Raw genomic sequence first — 26,735 nt, forward strand, 5'->3', positions numbered from 1 at the left:
TGTGTGTGTGTGTGTGTGTGTGTGTGTGTGTGTGTGTGTGTGTGTGTGTGTTTAAGTTTATAAAATGTTTATTTTGTAGTATTAATGATTTAAACTAAATGTTCTAACTGAACTGCATATCTGGATTTCTTTCTCAAAATTTAATTCTATCTTGTGGTGGCTCCTGTTCTAAGAATGTTGATCTTTCTTGTAATTTCTGAGCATGTAGCTTTTTTTTTTTTAAAGCATATAGCTGTTCAATAAATAATAGCCTTATTTAAAAAAAATCTTTTAAGCACAGAGTGGTACAGAAGAAAATAATCTAGCAACCAAAGATAACTTAATTTTGATGGCTGTCCTTCAGGCCTTTGTTTATGTGTATTATATAACAAAATTAAGAGCACACTGATAGCTTTAAAGGGTAAAAAAGTAATAATTATTTTTAAAAATCTCTGAAAGGGGTAGCAAATGGAGGCAAGTTTGGTTCTTAGAAGTCAGTAACAGCCATTGTGCAAGATTTTTTTTTCCACTGTGTAGCTATTAAAGAAACATTGCAGCCTGACTGTTTTCTGTGGCAGTTGTCTTTTGAAGGTCTTGTTCAATTTATCTAGAAATTTAGTTTTATGGTCTCCTTCAATTTAAAGTTTAGTAGCTTTACATGGAGTCCTGTGATCCATTGAAATGCTAACTTGGGTCATGTCTCAACTGCTGTAATGCTGTGTAGAAACTGTCATTAAAATTCTGGTTATCCTGCAACTGGCAGAGAACTCATGCTGTTAGAGATTCCTTAGTAAAACATTATACTATTAAAATTTTGAATCACAGATGGCAGCTACACTTGTGAACATAGCATAACAGAGAAATTGAATCAGTATGTTGTACACTTGAAACTAATGTAACATTGTCAACTATTCAAACTTAAAAAAATTAGAATTTTGAATCACAGCTGTGCTTCAGTCCGATGAATATTAACAATATTCATAATTATTTAAAGTTACAAATAGGTCAAAACAAAATATTAACAATATTCATAATTATGTAAAGTTACAAATAGGTCAAAACAAATGGAGTATCTTGATCTATATCTTCTATCCTAATTCTTATTTAATTGATTAATTGACATTGGGAAAGTTAAAATCCATTTTCAGTATAGGTTTGTTAAGTGATACCAAATATTCTACACCCACAAGTAATTCAATGAAATCAGAGCTCTAAGTAGGTTGAATTTGATATAAGTAATAAGTCCATTTAGTTATTAATGACTTTAAATATAGATTTTACAAGGCAATCGATTGCAGCATAACTGTGATCAATCGTGTTGTATGTAATTGGATTTTTTATGGGTATAATGCTATTTTCAGAATTAATGTAGCATTATGCTACTTTGTTACTCAGTTTTTTTGTGTCAATTTTAAGAAAGGTACTTCAAAATTCTCTCTCTGTTTCTTTAAAGCATTTCATTTGATGCAACCCATAAAATTAAATTGATAAATGTTTCATTATGCTATCTGCTTATGCAATTGTTAGATAGGGGATTTAACAATTTAAAGCAGTTAAAAAAAACTAGTATGCTTTATAAACTGCAGATCAGATAGAAAACAAAGGCAGTGGGTAAATTATAAATCCTGCATTCAGAGCCCTGCTATCTTTAGCAGTTTGTCACTGAAATCTACCTGGGAAGTAATCTCCTTGTTTCATGTTTCTTGCTTTAAACTATTTGTATTTCTGGAGTTTGGAGCAAAATTTGATTTTCAGTAATTTTAATGGCTGAATAAGGAGTCCCATCCCAGAAAATGCCCCTCCCCCCTCCAATATTTGCAAAGGCCAATGTGGTTACTGAACTCAATGTTCTGGATAATAGGTTTCATTAGTTTTGATGCCTGAGGTAAAAAAGCAGTAGGTGGGAGTAAGAAGTGTTTTTGATGTCTAGACGTTCATTTCAGCTATTGCTGCAATATGATACATTAAAAGGAAATATGTATCATAGCTCAGAGGAAATATGTATTCTTTGAAAGTAATTCTACTTTTAAACTGTGTAAGGCAGGGTGACCTAAATTCTAAAAGCATGAGCTTGAATTTCTTCAAGGTTTCACAATTTTTATGCTCCTCCCTACCCGATTCCATTCTCCCTCCTCCCACTTTTACCCCTTCAAGTAAAGTATGTCAGTTTCATTTGTTGAATTGGAAGGGATATCTTTCCAAGATCTCTGCTGGGAAACACAAAATCATTGAAGTATATGCTGCTTTGATATTTTGCCATATTGACTTTTTTCCTGAACCTTTTATATGGTTTTTCTTTCAAAGAAGCTTATTAATTCTGCAAGGAGCCATGTTTCTTAAAGTTGAAAGAAGTTACATTACAATTTGTGAGGATTTTGAAAAATTATTTGGGCGCTGAGTGGTAATTACTACTGTTTAAATTTTCCTTTCTAAAACACTGTCTCCTGCTCAAAGAAAAACATTTATGTAGTACTTTTGCAGTTTAAATATTTGATTATGAGGATTACTATATTAAAAAATGTTGAATAACAGCAATTTAAACAAATTCTGATTATAGCTTTTACAACTTAAGTGAGATAACTTTGTGCCAAAATAGTTTTTCTTTGTAAATAGGCAGCTGTGGTACTACTTAGTTTTATTTTTCTGTTTTAGCTTGGCTGTAATAGACCACATAACAACAGGAGAATGTTTTAATTCAGGAATTCTTTGTTTTGGTTGAATCTTGCCACTCATTTATTGTATACATGTTTTAGGTCTTTTGGTGCTTTCTTTTCAGAGACTAACAAACTTTTAGAAAAATTCTTCATTACATCTAAGTAGATTTATAAATAGTCGTCTATAGAGATAGTCTTATTGCTACTTTGTATTCTTAAAGAATTAATGATTGTTTAAATGTAAACTGGAAAGATCAGAAGAATTAGAAAGGCTTTTCTTAATTTTAAAGATGGAGACAGTATACCCTGGGGAGATTGTAGATTTCATAAAGATGTGTTCCAGCCACCTGCAGGCTTTCTTATAAATTTCTTGGTGGTTGCTTTTCTTCTCAGTCCACCTTAGAAGGGAGATAGAGAATTAAATATTGAATGCATCTCCCTTCATTTACAGAAACTTAATTTAAACTAACTAGTACCTGGTCCATGGCTCTCCCCCACACCCCCTTACTTTCAGAAGAATCTAAATATCAAGCAAATGGAATGTTAGTTTAAATTTCACTTTGGGAGGAAGGTGTTTCAGAAAAAAATAGTTTAAAAAAGCTAAAATGTGATTTTCTCTGATTTTATCATGGAATTGTATAGATTACAGAAGCAATTTCAATTTTGTTTTACCTTTGAAAAAATTACTTGCAGCTATTTAGAAAACATTAATTTAAGGTGCAAATTGTGGATCCAAAGGGAAATTTGACTTCAGTGTTGAAGGTTGCCTTTGTAGCTAGCATTAAGAATAAAAGAGGCAGATGGGTTGGGTTAATGTGACCCTAACCCTATGGAGAAGTGTGGTATAGTGGAAGGAGCATGGGTGTTAGAGTCAGAAAACTTGGACTTGAATCTCAGCTTTGCCACTAATCCTCTTAACTGGATATAAGGAGATTTTAGACTGAAGCTAAATCCAATGAAATTTGAAAGGTATCTGCACATATAATATTAGGTCACAACTCAACACATGTTTACAGATATCACTGCAGCTATGAAAATAAATTGCTTCCCCTTGTGGAGTTTAATTAATGGGATAATTTGTATATTTACTGTTTATAAAAAGTAGATATAAAATACATTTGATTGTGTCAGCTTCTGAATATAGCTATAAACGACTCTAGATTCTTGGATTTACTAGTTGTATGACCTTGGGCAAATTTAAGATCTGTAAGCCTTAGTTTTCTTATTTATAAAATGGAGATTAGAATAAACTGTATTGGTCAGAATTCTTAGTGGCAAACTAAAAAAAGGAGTTGATTAAAAGAATATTGAGTGTTTGCAGAGCTATTTGTCAGTCTTAGGATTAGTGCTGCAGAATTGGTTTGATGAGAATACTAGTGCTATCACCACTGAGCAGTAGATGCTGCAGTACCTCTGCTGCTTTAGCACCAGAAACTTGATCTTACAACTTCTCTTTCTAGTGGTGACAGAAATATCTGTGTCTGCTCTCTTCTCTGTCACTAGATCCAGAATCAAAGGTGTGGTGCAGGAGCATCTAGTGGACTTTAGCATAGATGTCCTTGTCCCTTTTGCAGGAGAGGATGGAAGAGAGCATCTGTTTCAGCTCCTGTTAGGGGTCGCCATATTTGACACCCAGGAGAACTTACGAAATAGGCAATTCCCAGTGATAGGAAGAAGTCAGATACTGAGTGGCTAAAGTGAATGCCAAATGTCCTTTACTCTGTATCATGGCATTGTGGTGAAAATGTTCTCCCCATCCCCCATTTATAGGTAGTGCTCAATTCAAAGCTTGGCACATAGAATAAAGCCTCAGAAACTGAGAAAGATTGTTTCCTAGGTAGAAAATCAGCCTTGACTATAAGTTATTTTATCTTACTGTTATTTTAAAATAAAAGACTTTTTAATTTTTTTTAAAGATTTATTTATTTATTTTGAGAGAGTGAGAATGAGAGAGAGAGTACATGAGAGCGGGGAGGGTCAGAGGGAGAAGCAGGTCCCTCGCCGAGCAGGGAGCCCGATGCGGGACTGGATCCCGGGACTCCAGGATCATGACCTGAGCCGAAGGCAGTCGCTTAACCAACTGAGCCGTTTGATAACTGTACTGCAAAGGATTTGAAGTTATTGTTGCCTTACAGTGTTTTTCAAAATCTCTGTTAGCTTTTTGAGAGCATTCCTAATTTCTAGCCTGGTGCTTGAGGCATAATAACATAGCCAAGAACTGTGGGCCAGTGTGTGTTGGCCAAATATTTATTAGATTCCAAAAATGCTGTTCTAGATTTAACTTACATTTTAGAGATTCATTGAAACAATCCACTGCTCTTGTATTTCTGGAAGTTTTGCACATGAAGTAGATAAGAAAGTTTGGTCTGACTTTTGTTCCTTTCCACAAGTATGCTTGCTATATAAAAACAGTAAATTTAAAAGGGTAGCAAAATAATACATTATCCTTAAATGCATGGCCTAATTGATATTTTTTAGTAGAGGGGTTATCCTTGATTACAGTTGTTGACTTCAATAAATTATTGACTGCTCTTGAATCTTTAGTATGTAAGATGAAATTTAGGTGTTCATTTGAAGTCCAAATACTATGCCCTTGTAAATTACCTCTGCTGACTTATATTTTAAATTTTACTGGTTAGCTTATAGGATAATTTATAATGTTCTGTTTCTTAAGCTTTACTATACTTAAACAAAGAGCTTAATGTATTCTGAATTGTTTTACTTTGTGTTACTACTTTCTTCCCAGTATTCTATTAAATTGGTGCCTAAACTTTATATAAATTTATATAATATAAAGGAAGATATGAGAATTAACATATAAAGGTAATATTAATATAAAGGTAATTTTCAAACTTTCAGTGTTTAAACATTTTTTGAGAAATGTTTTAGAGAAATTTTTGTTCTCTTTGTATTTGCAGTATTTAACACAAATTACTTAATACAGTTTGTGGTATATTGTATTCTAAGGGTGGACCACTTTAGTCTGTAGTCTCTTGTGGGTGAAACTTTTTTTGCGTTTTTTTTTTTTTTGCTTTTAATAATTTGTGAATGAAGGTTAACCAAAAAAACCATATCATTTGGATAAAAACAATCATGTTCAGTGTACATAGGTTTAGAGTAGGAGTCCCTTCTGATTCATATCGTGTTCTCATTTTCAACACTAAAAAATATAAAAAAAATCAATGTAAGTATATTCATAATGGCGTAGGTTCAGAAGCTGTGTCTAATAGTAAAATGAGTTTATGTAGAGCAGTAAATGATTGTAAGTTTTAGTGTTTTTTAGTCTGTAGTTATGTAAGTTTTGCCAAATGTACACAGTTATGTATAACCATCACCATAATCAAGATGTAGAACAGTTCCATGATTCCCCAAATTTCCCATGTCCCTTTGTTATCAACCACTCCCATTCCAGGGATGGGAATGGGAATCCGTTGAACAGTTTATATTACCTTAAATTTGCCTTTGCAAGCATGCCGTATGAATGAATCATAAAGCATTGTGGCTTTTTGAGTATGATGGCTTTTTTCAGTTAGCATGACATTCATCCATGTTTTGAGTGTATCAGTTCCTTTAATTAATTCCTTTCTCTCTCTTTTTTTCTGTTTCTCTCTCTCTCTCTTTCTCTCTTAGATTTATTTATTTGAGAGAGAGAGAAAGTGCTCATGGACATGTGAGCCAGGGTAGGGACAGAGGGAGAGAGGTAGAGAGAGAATCTTCAAGCCGACTCCTTGCTGAGCACAGAGCCCTATGCAGGGCTAATCCCAAGACCCTGATATCATGACCTGAGCTGAAATCAAAAGCCGGCCACTTAACTGAGGGAGCTACCCAGGTGCCTTTTATTTCTGAATAGTATCCCAGTGTATGGATCGTCTACTGTTTGTTCTTTCCCCAGTTGAGGGACTTTTGGGTGGTTTCCAGTTCCTGACATTTTTGGAAAAACAATAACAGCAGCAACAAACCAGCTATAAATATTTGCTACAGTTTTTCATGTGGACACAAGTTCTTATTCTACTTGAACACACACACACACACACGCATGCACGCATGATGGATATTGCTGGGCTGCATGACAAGTGTATGTTTAACTTCAGAAAAAATTGACAAAGTCCGCTTTTCCAAAGTGCCTGTACTATTTTTGCATTCCTATCAGCAGTACATGACCATTACAATTACTCTATATGCTCACTAGCTCTTAGTATTTTCAGTTTTTCTTTTAAGCCATTCTAATGGTTGATAACTGTGATTTTAATTTGCATCTCCTTAATGACTGGTGATGTTTTGAGCATCTCTTCATGTTTTTATTTACCATTTATGTATCTTCTTTGGTGAAGGATTTGTTCAAATCTATTGGCTATTATCTAAAATGTTTTTTTTACCTTGGGGTTGAGTTTTGAGATTTTTAAAGGGTATCATATTGTAAATACAAGCTCTTGTCAGACATGTGATTTGTAACTGCTTATCCCTCATCTGTGGCTTGTCTTCTCCATAGCTGAACATAACTTTTCCATGTTTTTTTGAAGAGCAGAGTTCTTCATTTTGATGAAGCCTTATTGAACAATTTTTCATTATGGATCATGCTCTTGGTGTCATATCTAAGAAATTTTTGCTAACCTAAGCTTATATAAAGTTTCTCTTATGTTTTTGAAATTTTATAGTTTTAGGTTTTGCATTTTGGGGTTTATTTTTCTATATGGTGGGACCTATGATTTGAAGCTCATTTTTTTTTTTTTTTTGCATGGGGATATTCATTTATTTCAGCACCCTTTGTTGAAAAGACTGTTAATTTCTCCACTGAATTACCTTTGCACCTTTTTTGGAAGTCGATTGACCATATGTTTGTGGGTCTATTTGTGGACTCTGTTCTGTTGTTGATCTGTATGTCAATCCTATTTCTAGTACCACACTATCTTGTCAATTCTAGTTCTGTAGTAAATCTGGAAATCAGATGGTGTAAATCTCCTAGCTATATTTTTCTTTTACCACATTATTTTGGGTATTCTAGTTCCTTTGCTTTGTCATATAAATGCAATTTTTCTCTTTCTATAGAAAATCCTGCAGAGATTTTTGATTGTAATTGAGTTGACTCTCTAGATTCGTTTTAGAAGAATTGACTTTATTTTTTTTTTTTAAGATTTTATTTATTGATTTGACAGGCACAGCGAGAGAGGGAACACAAGCAGGGTGAGTGGGAGAGGGAGAAGCCGGCTTCCCGCAGAGCAAGGATCCTGATGCGGGGCTCGATCCCAGGATCTGGGATCATGACCTGAGCCAAAGGCAGATGCTTAACGACTGTGCCACCCAGGCACCCCTGGAATTTTTAAGCTTTTTGTGGGGGGGGGCTTATATTATCTGTTTTAGTATGTACAGTAATGATATTTGAAAAACATGTCAGTAGGGCGCCTGGGTGGCTCATTCGGTTAAGCCTCCCACTCCTGGCTTTGATTTCAGGATCATGGGATCCAGCTCAGCAGTGGGCCCTGTGCTCAGCAGGAAGTCTGCTTCTCTGCTTTTCTTTTCCTCTCTCTCTGTCCTCCTTGTTGACTTGTGCGCGCACACTCTCTCTCTCAAATAAATAAAACTTAAAAGAAAAACATGTCAATAAATATAAAAGAGCTCTTTAAATAATTGCAGATTAAAAATTCTAAATTATAAGAGCCATGTTATAGTTTAATTGACAGCTTACTTCTACCCCTTCACCTTCAGTGATGTATAAAAAAATTGTGTTTCTTAAAATTGATGGTGTCTTACAGTCAGTGAGACACATTAGGAAGGAAAAGCAAATTAATATGGGGTGTTCATTTTATTGAAATGTTAGCTCTCTTTCTCACCCAGGTAAAGCTCTGTCTAGAAGATAAATGTGTGAGAACACAGATTCATGACACCTTCAGAGGACTGTAGAAAACTTGTGGTGGTTTTGTCTTGAACAGAGGCAGTCTGTTGCTAGCAGGAATGTTTGTTTATTTGCTGTACTTTATTTCCATTTCTTTAGTGATAAATAATAAAATGTTTCTGACAGAGGTTGCTTTGGGGAAAATTTGGTAAATCATGGTTAAGTCACATAGGCAGGAAAATAAAAAACCTATCTGACATACCAAGAATAAAATTATCCAGTTTTATCATTTGAAAAAAATCCTATAGATAAAACCCATGAATGTAAATATACTTTTTCTAATTCTGTATGTTTGGAGAATATGGAGATGCATTTTGAGATGTCTTTTGGTGTAGTAAAACTATTACAAATGCATTGTGGATTTAACATGTGTTTTAATTCTGTCAAAATTTTCTCTGGTAAGAGCTTTTGTCAAGATAACAAGTAAAAGGGAAAGAAAATATTCTGCAAATGTCGTTTCCATTCTTCCAATTTTTTGCTATCTTGAACTGAACTAATATAATTTAAAAGGAAATTAGCTGTCTTCTCTAGGGTGTTTTATATCCTTTTATATATGAAAAGAATGTTGGGAATGCGTGGGGCATTCATTATTAGTCTGTTGGATTTTCTTGGTGTTAGAGTTACTTGTGGCTTAGTGTTACGTTTTATTTCCAAGGCAAATACAGTATTTCCCAAAATGTCAAACATTAATGAAATTAAGAGTTTAGGAAATAAATTTGATTTTATATTAAGATTTAATTTCCTGGCATTTTCCCTAAAATCATGTCCTTAAAATCCTGTTGAGATACTGCCTTTAAAACATTTAAGGAAATTTGAATAACTGACATTTTTGAGTATTTTCTCCTTTTAGTTTTTCCTCTAAAAATACAGATGCTAACCTTAGCATCAGTTTGTGACATTTTGCGATCTTTAAATAGAATTTTAACAAAATTTGTCTTTGTGGCACTATTCGGTAGAAAGATTAATTTGAGAATTTCAGATGATTTCAAATTTTGAAGAATCGGGTTGGAAAGACTTTCATCACACAGAGTTTGTACCATGCTTATATTCTGAAGACTTTAAAATTGAAACATGTTATTTCCTTCTGTACATAGGTATTTTATGACTTTGGGCAAGTATTTAACTTCCTTTCTCCAGTTCCAGTGTGAGCTAATTCATTTCAATGAATTCATCAACTTTCCTTTAGAAAAATGTTTTGAAAGTTAATTTTTATCTGGACGCCTTTCTTACTGGTTCATTTTTTTGTTTTGTTTTGTTTTGTTTTGCTCTTTTCAGTTGTGGAGGAAGGACTCTGGGAAAATGGCCTTTCCTATGAATGTCGGACACTGCTCTTCAAAGCGATCCACAATCTGTTGGAAAGGTAAGCGAGGACCAGCATCACGGTTGTTTTGAGACACTCAGGTGTAATGCTGGCTATTCCCAGGTTGTCCTGTAATTCTCAAAATGCTTTGACATCTGGTCTCACTCCTTTTATATTGATATAATTTCAACCTTAGGGAAGTTTCAGGAATAGCACAAAGATCTTCATATATCCTTTTATTCAGATTCGCCAGTAGTTTTTCTTTTGCCCAGTTTGCTTTGTAGTTTGTGTGATTGCTTGCCCCTTTACTACTAACGTGTATTTAAAAGTTATTTCCTGAGCCACTCAAGAGTCATTTGCACACTTGAGATTGTTCTTTCTTTAACCCCTGTTTAGGTGAACATTTCCTAAGGACAGGGGTAGCCTCTCATGTAAGCGCTGTGTAATTACGAAAATTAAGAAATCTAACATTGATAAAATGCCATTATCTAATCTGTAGTTAAGCTCAGATGTCATTATTGTCCCAGTTATATCCTTGATATCTTAAACCCTTTTCCCCCAAGATCCAATCCATAATCATACATTTTAGTTTTCATGTCTCTTTTAAGTCTGGAAGTATTCCTTAGCCTTTCTTTTTCTTTCTTGACATTGACATTTTGAATGAGTTCTGGCCATATGTTTTATATAATGTCCCTCAATTTGAGGTAGTTTCCTCATGACTAGATTTAGGTTGTGCACTTTGTAGTAATACCATAAAAGTGATGATGTATCCTTCTCAGTGTATCAAAGCAGGAGGCCTGAATTTCTGTGTCATTGATATTAACATTGTTGATCACTTGTTTGAGGTGGTGTTCTGTCAGATTTCTACAGTGTAAATTAATAAGTACTTGTTAACTGTGACCTTTGTTAATTCTGTCTGTGTAATTATTAAGTAATTTGTGGCCAGATACAATGAGATTGTGTAATTATCCTGTTATCACATTTTGACTCATGTGTTTTACTTTCTATTGTCTAAATCAGTTAGTAGAGTTCTGGCTGTAATGTTAATTTTCAAATGTCACCATTCTTTCTACTTTCATTGTTTGACATTCTTTTTGTAAGGAAGAGTTTTTCATTTTCTCGTATGTACACATATATGTGTGTTTTTAATCTCCATTAATCTTTTTAGCTATATAAATTTGGAGAAATGGATTTCAGTTTTATTCAATGGATTGTAATTCATTAGTACCATCATTTATTTTGATGCATAAGTTCTTCCAGGTTCGGCCAGGGAAAGCCCCTCACGCCAGCTTGTGCAGCCTTTTGACCTGTCGTTATTGTTCTGGTGCCCCCTTACCTTATGGCATAATGGTATGCTCCTGGCACAGATAGTGTTTTAAGGGGAAAAACAGATGAGAAAGAATGGGTTAATTAAGAACTTCTGTGGGAAGAACTTTTTTCACTTCTCTTTTTGAGTCTTTATTTGGTACTTTCAGGTGATCAAGCTGAAAGAACATTCTGGTACTCTTTAGTTTTTATCCAAGCTCTTGGTTATGGTGATGTCACTACAGTGTCAATGCTTAGGGGACCTAAGCTGCAGTTGATAAGTTGTCACCATTTAATTCACTCAGAGAGACCGTTCCCACCAGATTTATCTTTTTCTTTCTGAACTCCAGTTCCCACCTCTGTGCTTTGGAGTGGACCTAGAGGCCACCCATCTGTTACTAAGGCAGTATATTTTAGAAGCATTGATTTTGAGAGTTGAGTACTCTTAAACAATTCAAATATTTGATAATTCTCTCTCCCACTACAAAACAAAACAAAGTACACACAAAGTGCCTTCAGGAAAATGTGGAACCTTGACTGTTTCTATAATCCAATCCAACAAAGCTCTTATTATCTGTATAATAATTAATGCACTTTTAAACAGTCTCTTTTTTTTTTAGATTTTATTTACTTGACAGAGAGAGAGGGAGGGAAAGAAGAGCACACAAGCAGGGGGAACAGCAGAGGGAGAGGGAGAAGCAGGCTCTCCGCTGAGCAGGTAGCCCGATGTGGGGTTCAATCCCAGGATCCTGGGATCATGGCCTGAGCCAAAGGCAAGCAGACGTTTAACCAACTGAGGCAGCCAGGCACCCCTAAACAGTCTTTGATGAAAATTTTTAATGTATGTGGAATAAAACACGTATTTTAAAAAATAGCTCACTGTGTTTTTCATATCATTATTTTTTTCAGAAAAAATATTAATTTGTGGTTAAACTGTATTCTTTTCAGTCTTTTGTGTTTTAAATGGGAGAAAATGAGAAGAACAGAAAAACTGGGAGAGAAGAAAAATGCAGAAAATTCATTTATTCTTTGCTCATGAATTCCAAATTTGTGATAAAAACTGAAGTTCAGGGGTGCCGGGGTGGCTCAGTTGGTTGAGCATCTGTCTTTGGCTCAGGTCGTGATCCCAGGGTCCTGGGATCGAGCCCCATGACCAGCTCCCTGCTCAGGAGGGAGTCTGCTTCTCCCTCTGCTCATGGGAGCGCACATACGTGCGTGTGCGCTCTCTCTCAATTAAACAAACAAACGAACAAACAGAATCTTTAAACCCCTGAAGTTCAGGTTAAGTTATTATTTGATAAGAAAGTTAATTGTGACATATGCAATATGTCATGTAATAAAACTTCAGATAGTTCTAAAGAACTTTGGGTTAGACCTTGGTTTGATTTCACAGTCTGTTACTTGGACACTTCCCCTAACCTCACTAAGCCTTAGTAAACACCTTTAAATTAAGTATACTATACTGTGCACCTTGAGTTTTTGTTAGATAATGTATATGATAGGTGCTGCATAATACTTGACCTATTGTTACTGTTCAAGAATGGTTAATTCCTTTACCCATAAATTTATTATTTTGCATACTTTGATTTGAATCCTCTTACAAGCTTTATTTTGAAATCGTATTTCTTTTTTTTTTTTAAGTGTTTTATTCATTCATGAGAGTCAGAGAGAGAGAGAGAGAGAGAGGCAGAGAGAGAAGAAGGCTCCCCACTGAGCAGGGAACCCGATGTGGGGCTCGATCCCAGGACCCTGGGATCATAACCTGAGCCGAAGGTGGACGCTTAACCATCTGAGCCACTCAGGCACCCCTGAAATCGTATTTCTTTTAGAAAATAAGTAATCAAGCTATTTAGCTCCCTTACTATAGTTAGAATGGACAAGTTGAGATTTTTTTTGAAAAATTGTAATAATTCCTTTGTCTTTCAAAATAATATTCTCTTTTCACCAAACTTTAAGTAGCTGTGTTGTATGATTGAGATGAAGCGAGGAATCATTTTAAATGGTTGTTTATAGCTCTCTTTATTCATTGTCACCAGAGACTGGGTTGGCCAACATATGCTTGCCCTTTTGTTTGTCCCTAGCTTAGACCATTTGCTGTAAAACCAACCTAAATTTATTGAAATACAGATTACTATCTTATTTCTGACCTGGCAATTTTCTCTCACACCTTTCCATTCCTATTCAGAAAGATAACTGGGTTTCCCATTGAGGGTGTTTTGAGGTTCTAGCATGAAAGCCAGAATTGAGGTTATTGTAGCAGATCATCAAGGAATGTATCACCTGCAGGGTGTTTGTGCTTCCCAAACTATTGTTTTCCTAGTTCGCATAGTAACAAAGCTTATACTAATGATTTATTATTTCTGCTTTTTGTATTTTTAAGCATATTGGATTTGCTTAATTAAAAGGGAATTCCATTAACCACCTTGAGAGGCTCTCACAGCTAAGTAGGAGTCATATAAATTGATTTTTTTTTTCTCCATGAGGCAGCAGTTGCTAGTGTATACAGAATGATGAGTTACTGCAGTGGTTTATTAAAAATAATTTTGCTATAGAAATTAAGATAACATTGTGAACTTCGCACAGAATAAGATAATTTCATTTTTATTGCTATTGATTGGTGCTGAGATAATACTATATTGATGTGTGTAGAATATTTTAAATTCTAAGGTAATAGGACTTTAAACATTTTATCTTTCATTTACTTATTCCTCCTATAGCTCTCCAGTATTTGCATACACTGCACTGTATAGGTCTAGCCAGTGTCATCTGTTCATTAAGAAAACCAAAAACCTCACTGGTGCTTACCCAAGAGCATTTTCCTTCAAGGTGTCGGTTAGAGGCTAACATATCTGGCTGTAATATTACATATCTTTATGGGCACACATTGCTACAAGTCCATTTCTTCATTGCTTTCAGAGGTGGAAGATATTTTACATCTCTGCTCTGCCAGCAGAATTTTAATATATGACTTGGGCAGGTGACTTAAGCTTGCAGAGCCCTTGTTCTTTACCTATAAAATGGTGAAGGATTGTTCTGCTCAGCCCAGTACCTTTCTCATTATAAGAGCTTATAAATGGCTAACTGCTGTTAATATTAGCAAATAGAATTATCAGTAATACTATTTTCAGAATTGGACACAACATTAAGTCAACTAGCCTGTTTACCCAGATAATTCTGGAACCCTGTTCTATAATACCCTTTGTATGTGGTCATCCATACTTTCCTTGAAAACTTCTGGTTGTGTGAGCACAGCTTTCTAAAGGAGTTCTTTTCATTTTTAGAGAGATGTTAGAACATTCCTTTAGTTAAATGTTAGAAAGTTCATTGTTTGAAAGTCTCTTATGCTGAGTAGAAATCTGTTTCCTGTAATTGTTTTAAAAAATCTTAATCCTATTCTTTGGGGTTCATATATAATTCATCTAATCCTACTTCCTTGTGATGGTCTGTTTAATAGCTTGGTACCCTGAGTTTTGTCTTTCTTTGGTTTATAGTTCTTATCATATAATATTGGACAACCCCCCCCCCCCCCCCCCCCAGATATCCCATTCTCTTCATTTTGACTGCCACTGGACTACTTTAAGATGTCATCGGTGTTTGATGAAGTTTTGCAGTGGTCTCTTCTACAGTCAGGTTAGGCTCCATTATGCTGCGGTAACAGAAGACCTGAAGGATCTTACTATCTTAAAACAATTGAAGTTTTTTCTTGCTTGTGCTGCTTGCCCACTGTGAGTCATTTACTAGTAGCACTCCTCATATCCTCTTGCCTTCAGGCAGGAATTATGCTGATGGAGCAGCCCTTTCAAAGACTTGCTGGGCTCCTGATAGAGAGCAAAGAGTAATGGCAAAATGCGTAGTGGCTCATTGAAGCCTCTGTTTAGGAGTGGTGGATGCCGTTTCTGCTCACATTTCATTGGCTGAGAAATTTGCCACCAAGCTTAAAGTTAAATGGATGAGAAAGTATTGTCTGTCTGTAGGAGGTACCCAAGTCACGTGGCCACACTTGATGTTAATGGGACAGGGAGAGGGATAGAGCACATTGGAACAGTATACAATCTATCATACCTCTTGATTGAGTTCTTCTCCCTTTTCATACTCTGTCCTCCAAACTGGTGTTGGTTATATTACTAGAATATAGATATGTTTCTAAAACAAAGAACTTTGAGGCTTATTGGCTTTTTTTGGTATATTCTTCACTTTTTTAGTCAGAATTTGAATATCTGAGAGTGTTTGGGTCTTTTAAGTTTTACAGGTTTAGATGATGCAGTCATGCATATTTTTTCCTCTTCTGAGACAAGTAAGTGTGCTTATTATTTTCCTAAGGACCGATTATCCCTTTTTGGCAAAATACCTGGAATGATAAAATACCATTAATTTTGTTTTTACTTATATAGACTCTCTGCTGATTTTCCCATCATTTTCTGATAATATCCTAGTTCAGATTGTTTTCATCAGTTTTTGCAATTTAGTGGGATTTTGTTATATATTGACAATGAACTTCTTAAAGGTTACACTTCGTGTCTCAAGTTTAGGCTGCTTCACGAAACCTAGGCTGTGAAGAGATTATGGAAAACTAAAACCTGCAGTCTCTCCCACTAGTTTCTTCATTTGGCATTTTTAATATTGCAGGTTTAGTGGCTATTAGTCCCATGTTATAATAATTGGTTTAATTTTCATAGTATACTGTATCCTTCTCACCTAACTCATTTCTCAATGAAATAAATCATTGGGTTGGAGAGCTGTAAAAAAAACTAGGAAATGTGTGCAGTTCATATCACCCAGAGTTTTAGTGCTGCCTCAGTGATTTGCATAACACATGGGACTTAGGAAAATCTTGCTTTCATATAGCTTCATAGAGATGCTTAAAAGTGACTGGCATAATGCTATCAAATTAAATGTGGTTAGTATATTTTAATTTTGTCTTTTTTTTTAAGATTTTATTTATTTATATGACAGAGAGAGAGAGTTAGCAAGAGCAGGAACACAAGCAGGGGGAGAGGCAGAGGGAGAGGGAGAAGCAGGCTCCCTGCTGAGCAGGGAGCCCGATGCCTTCACTGACTGAGCCACCCAGGCACCCCTTAATTTTAATTGTCTTAAGTTTTTAGAATAAAACACATAAGCTGATTTTGATGGAAAGGTGTTTTTTTCCCTCTAAAGTGCAGATCATTGCTTTGCACACAATAGAACATTACATGGGTGTTTTGAAGCTGTTATGCTCTATCCTGTCCATACTTTTAGGGAGACTTTAATCTGTGAGTATTGGACATTTGTAAAACATAATGGCCCTTCAGAGTAGTCCACTGATGCTGCTTTCCTAATGGATTGCCAGCATAGTCACCCCATGGTAGTTTATAACACAGCTGTAAAATTGCCTTTGGCCCAGAGCTTCTTGGTTTGCCAGGAGTTGGTGTTTAGAGGGAAGATACTCATTTGGAAAACTACAGTAAAAATAACATGGAGAAAATTGGAATTATAATTAGGATCGCAGTAACATTATATTTGTATATTACTCACTTTCAGTGTCCTGTGGTATTGTGATTTAATAGAGGTGATCATCAGAGGGCAAATGAGCACTGTCCTTGGATGTGCTGGCTCAAGAATTTAAAAATAATAAATATATTCACTAGAACATGGTGGTAGGAACAGGCCTAGTTGAAGAAATGGTGATTGAATTTTGCAACATTGAGAATCCTTGGGTATAATGTGATAACAGAGCAGGAAATGAGTAATCAATAAATTCCCATTTTACTGAGTTGTGGTCGTGTGCAATTCTAGTAGGAACTGAGTAGGAAAGTAGGAAAAGTAGGAAAGTAGGAAAATGAGATTTTAGATCTAAGGGGCATATTCTTTTAAAGGAAGAATCACTATAAACATTACAGACACAGGTGAATAAAAGCATGTATCTACTTGTAAATGTCTAGAAAGAAACATGTTCACCCTAAGACCAATTTATTTAATATTTTTAGGACAGAGGAAGAATTAAGACTTTAAAAAAATTTTTTTGTGGCTGCACAGTGGGATTGATTCAAACTAAAAGTTTGAAATTAGAGGAGAGATTCTTTGGAATAGCATTAGAGTGGATGTTTTCAGGTGAGGCTAGGCCTACAAAAATGCCTAACCTTGCAGAGATTTTGGAAAGGATGGAAATGATAGGGTTTGCTTGGCCAGAGGTGACAGCATCCACTAGGGCACAGTAGGAACCCAAAGTAATGATAGAAGGGATCAGTTGAAAAAAGTTTCTTCAGCTTTTAAATTATAGGACTTTCTTTTATTTGGTTGGGAATTGGGAGCAATTTCTAGGAAGGAGATTAGTTTTTAGGAAGGATACTTTTATGCATGTGTATTTGATATAGATTGGAGTGGTAAGTGATGCTGGTGAGGAATTTCTGTTATGAAATTATATGAAATTTAGTCTATCTGAGCAGCTCCATAACCAGATAGTAACACTAAAGTGTACTTTGATTCAGGGTGTGGTAGAGAAACACTGTCCTTGGACTTTTTAATCTTTGAAAACTGTCACACCTGCATAATTTGAGGTGCACAGAAGGACCCAGAGCGCTCCCTTCTAAATGTCCCAGTGGTCCCATCTGGGAAATAGTTTGCTGAGCTAGGCTATGGCTGCGGCTGTGGCATTTGTAATTTTACACCAGGTCTGCCGTGGATTTGGGATTACTGATTGGGATTTGCCAATTTTGGAGTCAAGGCCTTGTAGTTAATTATTTAGAGTCATACAGCATGACCCAGAAACGTGTGTGCATGTGTGCACATACAAACACACAACCCGATTTCATTTTTATTTTTCAGCAGCTGTTTTCTTCTTGAAATAGTGATTTTTGGGAGATAGTAGGGGCCTGGGGATTATTTTCTAAAAGAGAAATACTTTCCTAGAATTATTGCTTAAAGAACATTTTATAAATCTGGAATCACATTGTGACCTTGCAAGATACTATTATACTACACTATTAAATTATGTCATATCTTAATAGTAAGGTAATTTTGGAAATCTCAGGGATGACTGGGATTACTGAGTGAACAACTAGGGTTAACTGACATTCTTGGTGCTATTTGTGATGTTGATTTGAAGCAATTTTTGGTAGATGGAGTGTCTGATAGGTTATATTTGTCAAGTTAACTATAAATTTTGTCCCTTAAAAATAATAAAAGTTTATAGATTATAAAAAGGAGAAATTATATTTCTGACGTTCTTTAGTTTTTATACTTCAGAATTATCTCTCAAAAAGATTTAATTCTGTTCTTAAAGTATAATTAAAGTATATGGACAGTTGTGCTAGTCTTCCTGTTTTTTTGTTTTTTGTTTTTTGTTTTTCCCTTAAGCATCTGTGTGATTCCCTACATGTTAAGTATCTACTATAATTTTAGTGTGGAGTGAGAGCTGATGGGCTATTAAAAAAAGTGAAATATGTAGATTTTATTTTTCCTTCCAACGTTATTCACTAGTCGGGAACGTATACACACAAGAAAATTCAAATAATAATATGAGGCTGCCCATGATTAATGGTCACAAACACGAAGAATAACACTGTTAAGTTGTGAATGGGAAAACACTCCTTAGCGTATAGCATTCATTTCTCAGATATTTATTGTGCACCTACTAGTATAGAGCAGAACATAAAGCATATTACATAACAGGGATTTAAATGTTTGTTGAATATTGCCAGTAAATAAGATAGGTACTATGTCTGCCTCCAGATTTCTCATAGTTTCATGGGGAAAAAAGAGCCATAGAAATGAATCATTACAACTTGGTGATAAAAGTGCTGATTTGTAGATGTTAGAGTGCTGTGCTGGCTGATCTGGGACAAGAAAGATGAATAGAATTAAATTAGAGGAGGGCAGGATAGAGTGGGGTGGGACCGACTCCAGGCCAGAGCAGGGGTAGTAGTGATCGGTGGTCGTGTTTTATACGGAGGTTCCCACTCTAGGGTCTGCTTCACAGCGCTCACCAACCCTGTGGAATTATATGCAGTGTTTTGCTTTTCCATGAAATTTTCAGGAGAGAAAGTCTATACTAACTTTTTAAAAAATTACTATTTTTTAAGATTTTATGTATTTATTAGAGAGCACGCGCGTGCATGCTCACAAACAGTGAGGAGCAGGCAGAAGGAGAGTGAGAAGCAGGCTCCTCACTGAGCTGGGAGCCGGATGCATGGCTCTATTCCAGGACGTTGGCATCATGACCCGAGCCGAAGGCAGCCACTTAACCGATTCAGCCACCAAAATGCTCCATTTTTTAAAAAATTATTATTATTAAGATTTTATTTATTTGAGAGAGAGAGGAGTCTATAATAACTTCCATTGGATTTACTTATACTGTAGAATCATGACCCAAAAATGATTGAGAACCAAGGGCTTAGTCCTTCAGTATAAGTCTGCTCTTGAGCCAGCATAGTCCCAGGTGTCAGTCAGGTGGAGAAGTGTCTTCCTCAGCAAAGACACACCCCTCCTCTTTTATTTCCTCCCATAACCTAAAGTACAAAACACCAGATGGAAATACTTTCTGTATTAGTCTTGGAGCATCCATGTCTCTCTCTCTCTCTCTCTGTGTGTGTGTGTGTGTGTGTTTGTGTGTATGAGAAAGAGAGAAATTGAGTGAATTTTGTTTTTTGCATCAGGTATAGTTGAAACTAGGGAGATTGCAGAGTGTAAAAATTGATAGTGATAGTTGCTGAGTTCTTTTTACCTGTTTCTTGAGTGAAAAGAAACTTCATCCTCATACTTACCCATCTTTACATTTAACTGAGAAACTAATTCTCTCTTGGGTTGGGGGTCAGGGCCACAGTGCTCAGTGACTTCACTAATTTTGTTCCAACCTTCTCTGAGGTACTTGGTAACTTTGCTAACTCTCTGCTATATCACTGCTGAACATGACATTTGAGACTGGTTCCTCATGCAGAGATAAATCAGTTGCAAATCCAGTACTTATAGAACTGAATAAAAATACTGCAGTTGACCCTTGAACAACATGGTTTGAACTTTACAGGTCCACCTACACCTGTATTTTTTGGGGGGGGAGGGGTAAATATAGTACAGTACTATAAATGTATTTCCTCTTCCTTATGATTTTCTTCATGACATTTTTGTTTCTCTAGCTTGCTTTATTATAAGAATATGGTATATAATACACAAAACACAAAATATGTATCAATCTTTTTATGCTATTGGTAAGGCTTCTGGTCAGCAGTAGGGTATTAGTACTTAAGTTTTTAGGGATTCAAAAAGTTATACATGGATTTTCAACTGCACAGGGGTTGGAACCCCTATAACCCTTGGAATGTTGAAGAGTCAGCTATACTTCACCCATAGCAATTTTGTGTTCGCATGTTTCTCTTTCATTGTGTAGGAGATCACTGATCACATAGAAACTGATTAGCAGTTGAAAATCACTAAGTCATTTATTACTATCATTTGGAACCAGATAGTTTCAGGTTCAAGGGTCAGTAGTTTCCATGGCTGTTTTGTGTATTAGTGATAATAACCTTTTTTTGACATTGCCTGACGAAGTAGGATCTGTAGTGGGAACTCCAGGAGATTTGTTAGCGCAGTCAGACTCAGGATTTTCATTAGCTTTTTGCCTTTTGCCTTTGTACTTCAGTGGTCTTGGCTATGTGCTGCTCCTTTACCCTCAACCCCTTGTTTGTACTGGAATGAAATCAACAAATAGAATTTGTGGCTTTTACTTCATAGAAGGGCAAGAGTTTTGAAACAAGCTTTACACTTTGTCTTCTTTAGTCAGAGATATTTTATCTGTTTTTCTTTTATATTATACTATCTAAAGCCTTGTTTTTTCTCTCCGTAAACTGTAAATTCATGTTGTTTTTTCTGTTACTGAATAAATGAGTCTTTTGAATTCTGACCTTCAAGACATATATGAGAGTATGAATACTTTATTTAAAATGGTATTTATTAAGTGAGGATGTGTGGCAGTAGAAGACCACGTTTAGTGTTTGATGTGATTTTGTACCTGTTACATGCCCCATTACTTTCATGCTAAGCATTATCGATTTTTAAGAACACCTTCAACTTAATAACAGCTCTTAGGGAGTAAAGAAACATTAAATAGGCTCATCGATTACAGGCTGTATCTGGACTTTGAAAATGAGGAAAGAATTGCAGAAATGTGACAGCATGAGAGTCAGTATATGGTAATAGTTAAATGTTGTGGCCTTGTGATCAGATATATACCTGGGCTTACTCCCTACTCTGTTGTCAGTTAGTTATGTGACCTTCTGTGGTGACATTCTCACTGTGTCTTAGCTTCTTCCTGTATAAAATTTGGCATGTAGCATCTATCTCATAGTAGATTTTACAATAATTAAATGCTATACTGCACTTGGTAATCGAATGTGGTGGTGGTAGTAGTGATTCTCTTGGTAGTTATTGGTAGTATTATTGGAGGAGGGAATCTGTTACCATACACTGGAGTCTTTCAGTGGAAATGTCTTTACATCCATCCATCCATCCATCCATCCATCCTGCCTGCCTACCTGCCTGATGAATACAGTTAAGTCTTGGAGCTAGGGTATAAACTGTGGAGATACTTTTTCAGTTTTGCTTCTTGAGAATACTTCCACCTTATTGGGTATTCCACATTTCCTATTCTAACTTTAATGGAGTCACGTCTTTAACCCTAAAAGCAAGTTAATTTATAATCTTGGGAAAACAGATTGGTTTGCTTTAAAAATGATTTTCTACATTGTGAGCAAGGAAGATTGTTGTAGAAATTCATTTTCAAAATAAAAGCAGTTGAAGCCAATGATGTTTTGATGCAGCGGTGCTCCACATTGGCTCTGCCCACAGGGAGTTACATTGTGGCCAGCAGAAACCATTGCCAGTTACTAACCCATTTAACCTGTAACGAGTTGGGTGAAGGCTTGAATTGCCCCCGTCCTCCTTGGTGGTATGGAAATTACAGAGGCAAAAGCCAGGTGCAGAATTGCCTGAATATTGAATAAAGAATTGCTATGTAGCTCTTTTACTGGTGGATAGAAGAATTACATCCAACTTTCTGACAGGTTTTCTTACAAAATATGTGTCATTTCATTCAATAATGTTAGGGATTACTTTATTTCATCAATTTCAAAATGTACATTTTCTCCCACATTTTTATATTTTTAAAATCAGGGATACTCCTTACAAATGATGGCATCTCGGAATTGGCCAGATGGCAGTTAGGATATAGCTGTCATCTGCCTGCACACGAGTGAACTTGGTCATAGCTGTCTATATTGTTGTCACTTCGATTGAATTGTGTGCATTTTTGGTATTATATGAGTTGAGTTCAATTGCCATTTAACATGTCTTCAGAAAGATTACCCTATAATTTGACATTGAAACACAATGTACATAATACAGCATGGAAACAGAAGTGAGGCACAACTTTTAGATACAGGGGAAGCCGATATTCACCGTTGAAGAAATGGCTGCAGTTCCTTGTTTCCTGCAGAGCCATAGCCATGTGCTTCACCACACCTATAAAAGAAAATACCTGAGTAGAAGAGGCTCTGCAGTGCTTCTGTTTCTGAGGTCTCTGCGAAAGCATTGCATATCACGTGCCAAGCCAGAAAGCCAGCATTACAACTTGTGAAATGAGCATCAGTGGCTAGGAAGAATACCTCTGAGGTACTCTTAAGGAATGCTGACTGTATCCCCAACATTCTTGATGAGCCAAGAATTGAAATAATGCAAAAGTGTGTTTGGATTTGAAGTAATTCAGAAGTTTAAGACAATTCAGGACTATATCCACCAATTGTGCATAATTTTTTCCATGTGCAAGAATAATGCATAATAAAAATTTATACCCGAAGACAGAAAGTTCTTTCAGCATTTTATAACATAAAAATTTAAAGTAGTAAGAAAACATTTTGATGGTTTAATTAGTGATGTTTTTATTTTCAGTAGCATATCTCATCTGCGATTGTTTGATTTAGTGACTTGCTAATTTGTTATTGAAACTATAAATATAATTCTTGGTGTAATTATTGTAGGTGCCTAATGGATAAGAACTTTGTTAGGATTGGGAAGTGGTTTGTCCGACCCTATGAAAAGGATGAAAAACCAGTCAACAAAAGGTGAGTCTTATGCTTTTAGTTTTTGTTCCTTTCGCTTGAGCACAACTGTATTTTGGGAAGAGGTGGGTGGGGGAAGCCGCTTATTTATTTATTTTCTAATAATCTTAGTAATTTAGATGTCTTAAAATAGATTGCTGGATCACATTTTATTAAATATTCTATGATTAAATTTTTGTGGAATATTGGAAATTGGACTAGAAAGATTATCAATAACCCATGTCTAAGCCCCTTCTTACCATACTCTTTGGAATTAAAATATTCTATTTTGTTATTTTCATTGTCCTTTTTTTAATCTTTCTTCCTTAAAGTGTTATGGCATAACATTAAAAATAGTCAACTGAATTCAAATGGTGATAATTTTTATAGAATTGATTGATGCCCCTTAAAAGTCAGTGAATACTTCTTTGAGAATTCTCAAACTAGGACTGTGAATTACTTTTCTCAATAATCCTAAACTTTTAAACATCATTTATTGTATGCATGGCCTTAAAGGCAGTCCTTTATACTAAACAAGCATGGAATTTTAGATCACTCAAACCAGGATCAAAAACCAGAGCCTTCAAAGCCAAATGTTTACTCCAGTTACCTCTGAACACAGCATAGACTTAATTGGAGTCATAAGTTGATTGGGTGATTATTTCATTTCTGAAGAGGAGTGCACACAATCTCAATTCTGTTTTACTGTGTGTGAACTTGCCCCAAGCTAAGGATTCCAACTCCTGGCTGCCGAGAAGAGCTCTTGAAGCCTTACATGGTAGCCATAAGGTTAGATCTTTTTAGGTAGTTTGCCACAATTTTGGCTGGCAGCTCCTGCCTCTTGTGGAACCTTTACTTTCTTAACTTTCTTGTGCCTACTGGGGATTTAATTAGCGGTAGCAGCCTTCTCTCCCAACCTGTATGTCTTAAAGCTTTGATGAAGTGGTTGTGGAATCTCATTAACCAAGCCTAATTTATGAAAATTGGGATTTCCTTTTTCAAATCAGGTAAGTTAGGGACTGGCATTTAAACTTTTTTTTTCTTCCAAATCACCATAAACTTCTTTAAAATATTTTCCCTTTTTTGTACGTTTCAAATCCTTTAGGCTTTATAAAAAAAAGTTTGTTTTTTTTAAAGATTTTATTTATTTATTTGTCAGATATATAGAGAGTGAGCACAAGCAGGGGGAGCGGCAGGTAGAGAGAGAAGGAGGCAAAGGGAGAAGCAGGCTCCTGCTGAGCAAAGGAGCCTGATGCGGGATTGATCCCAGAGCCGAAGGCAGAAACTTAACCGACTGAGCCACCCAGGCACTTCCCCCCAAAAATGTATTTAAATAGGAAGTAGGGGTTGTATATAACGCAGTTTGCCTGAAAAGGATAATAAAACTTTTAAGGAGTACTGGTGTGTATGGGTGTGTAAAAGTGTGGTTTTGTTGACAGATGCTTTGATGGACAGGAATTTTTTTTCCTTTATTTATATTGATTTGGTCTAAGTAATGCATTTGTTCCATGGACATAATTAATCTTAGTGTTTCCTTAAATTTACAGAAGATGTAGATTTTCTGTTAACTTGTTTGGGGTTCACGTGGGCTGAACTGGTGGTTCAGGTTTGGGTTTTTATGTTGATAAGTGAATGGTTACATGTGGAGTTGCTTTGGCACAGTGATCTTTACCATTCATTCCTGTGTGCCTCTCCATGCTCCGTGGATGTGCTTACAGCTGGTCACTGATGGTGAACTAACAGAGCCAGTCCTAAAACTTTTGAACAGTAGGTCTGGGTACTTAGTATGATGATTTCACAGTAATTTGGGGATGAAGGGGAGATGTGGAAATAAAATAGGGATTGAAGGAGTAGCGGTTAGTATTTTAATGGTAAAAACTAATGTTTGAGGTCATATGTAGTTAGCAAATCTATTTTATATAGCCTCTGTATATCTTTGCACTGGAATTTACATCCCAGAAATCTTCCTAACTTTAGCAAATCAGATGTAAATAATACTTGTAGTATATTTAGATATTTGATTTGTAACTGGGAGCCTATTGATTTCTGAGCAATGTAATTGAATTATTTCATTATTTTTAGATTTTATCCTCATGGTTGAAAATGTAGCACTTCATTTTATTGTAGTGCAGAAATATTAATGATCTTGAAAAAACCATTTTAGGAGGTATTGTTAACAATTGACAAATTTTTAAACCAAACATTCAATTTTAAAAGTTGGCATTTGCTGGGGCGCCTGGGTAGCTCAGATGGTTAAGTGTCTGCCTTCGGCTCAGGTCATGATCTCCTGGTCCTGGGATGGGATGGAGCCCTGCGCTGGCGCTTCAGGCTCCCTGCTCACTGCCTGCCCCCCCCCCCCCCATGGGTGCTCTCTCTCTCTCTCTCCCTCAAATGAATAAACAAAATCTTTTTAAAAAGTTAGCATTTGCTGTAATAAAACTTTGTTAGGCATAATGTTTTTTTTCCACTTTTATTCTCTGAATGGAAAATAGAGCCTCTTTGTTGGATGCTGAAACAGAATCTTAGTGGTCAAGTCATTTTGGATGGACAGAGTGATGCTGTAGAGGAGGACATTTAGATTTAGAAGATTAGGGATAACATGCCATGCCTCTCTTTAGAAGTTCTATAAGCTTTTGGACAAGTTGTTTAGTTTTTCTGAGCTGAACTTTGTTTAACTCAGTTGATGATAGTAATTACTCCCTTAAAGGGTTATTGTGAAGATTAAATGAGGTAATTTATGTGGCTAGTTTATACTTTAATTGAGAAAAAGCAAAAGTGCTAAACAACTTTTATGTACAAATTAGTATTTTTCATGTCATTAGATACAAATAAGAGAAATATACTTTAATGAATAGCATTCTGGGGCACCTGGGTGGCTCAGTCGGTTGAGCGGCTGCCTTTGACTCAGCTCATGATCCCAGGGTCTTGGGATCGAGCCCCGCATCGGGCTCCCTGCTCAGCGGGGAGGCCTGTGTCTCCCTCTCCCACTCCCCCTGCTTGTGTTCCCTCTCTCGCTGTCTCTCTCTCTCTCTCTCTGTCAAATAAATAAATAAAAATCTTTAAATTAAAAAAAATTATAAAGAATAGTATTCTAAGTATAAAATTAAGTAGGTCTAGCACATCAATACTTTTGTTTAATAGAATAAAAATATGTTTTAACACACAGTATATTTTATGTAGCTAAAATAACTCTAATAGTGTTGATAAATATATTGATGAATAGGTTTCACCTATTGGATTAACAGCATATGATTTCCTGAGCTATAATTTCTCTCTCTATTGATAGCAAAACTAAATCATTTGTTGGTGGACTCTAAAAGAGTTCTTAATGTTTGATACGATATGATGATCAGGATAATTTTACAATTTATTTTAGAAAAACACATTTAATTTTAGAAAAATATATATAAATTTGGAAGGCAGGTCCAGGAAGATAAAAGAAATTTATTCATGTTGTCTTTTTCTTTCCTTTTCTTTTTCTTTCTTTCTTTCTTTCTTTCTTTCTTTCTTTCTTTCTTTCTCTCTCTCTCTCTCTCTCTCTCTCT

At 35.7% G+C, this 26,735-nt stretch overlaps 1 protein-coding gene across 2 annotated transcripts in view; it reads left to right on the forward strand.

The window, feature by feature from the left end:
• MED13L (mediator complex subunit 13L) overlaps positions 1 to 26,735 on the forward strand; it is a 302,219-nt gene that overhangs the window by 140,850 nt on the left and 134,634 nt on the right. For both annotated transcript variants that reach the window (XM_073881054.1, XM_073881055.1), the window contains exons 3-4: positions 9,799 to 9,883; positions 23,131 to 23,214. In XM_073881054.1, coding sequence (XP_073737155.1) covers positions 9,799 to 9,883; positions 23,131 to 23,214 — 169 coding nt within the window. The remainder of the gene's footprint in view (positions 1 to 9,798; positions 9,884 to 23,130; positions 23,215 to 26,735) is intronic.

This window comes from Callorhinus ursinus, unplaced genomic scaffold (genome assembly GCF_003265705.2).
Source record: "Callorhinus ursinus isolate GAN/ISIS: 27379988/994484 unplaced genomic scaffold, GSC_fseal_2.0 scaffold41, whole genome shotgun sequence".
Taxonomy (NCBI): domain Eukaryota; kingdom Metazoa; phylum Chordata; class Mammalia; order Carnivora; family Otariidae; genus Callorhinus; species Callorhinus ursinus.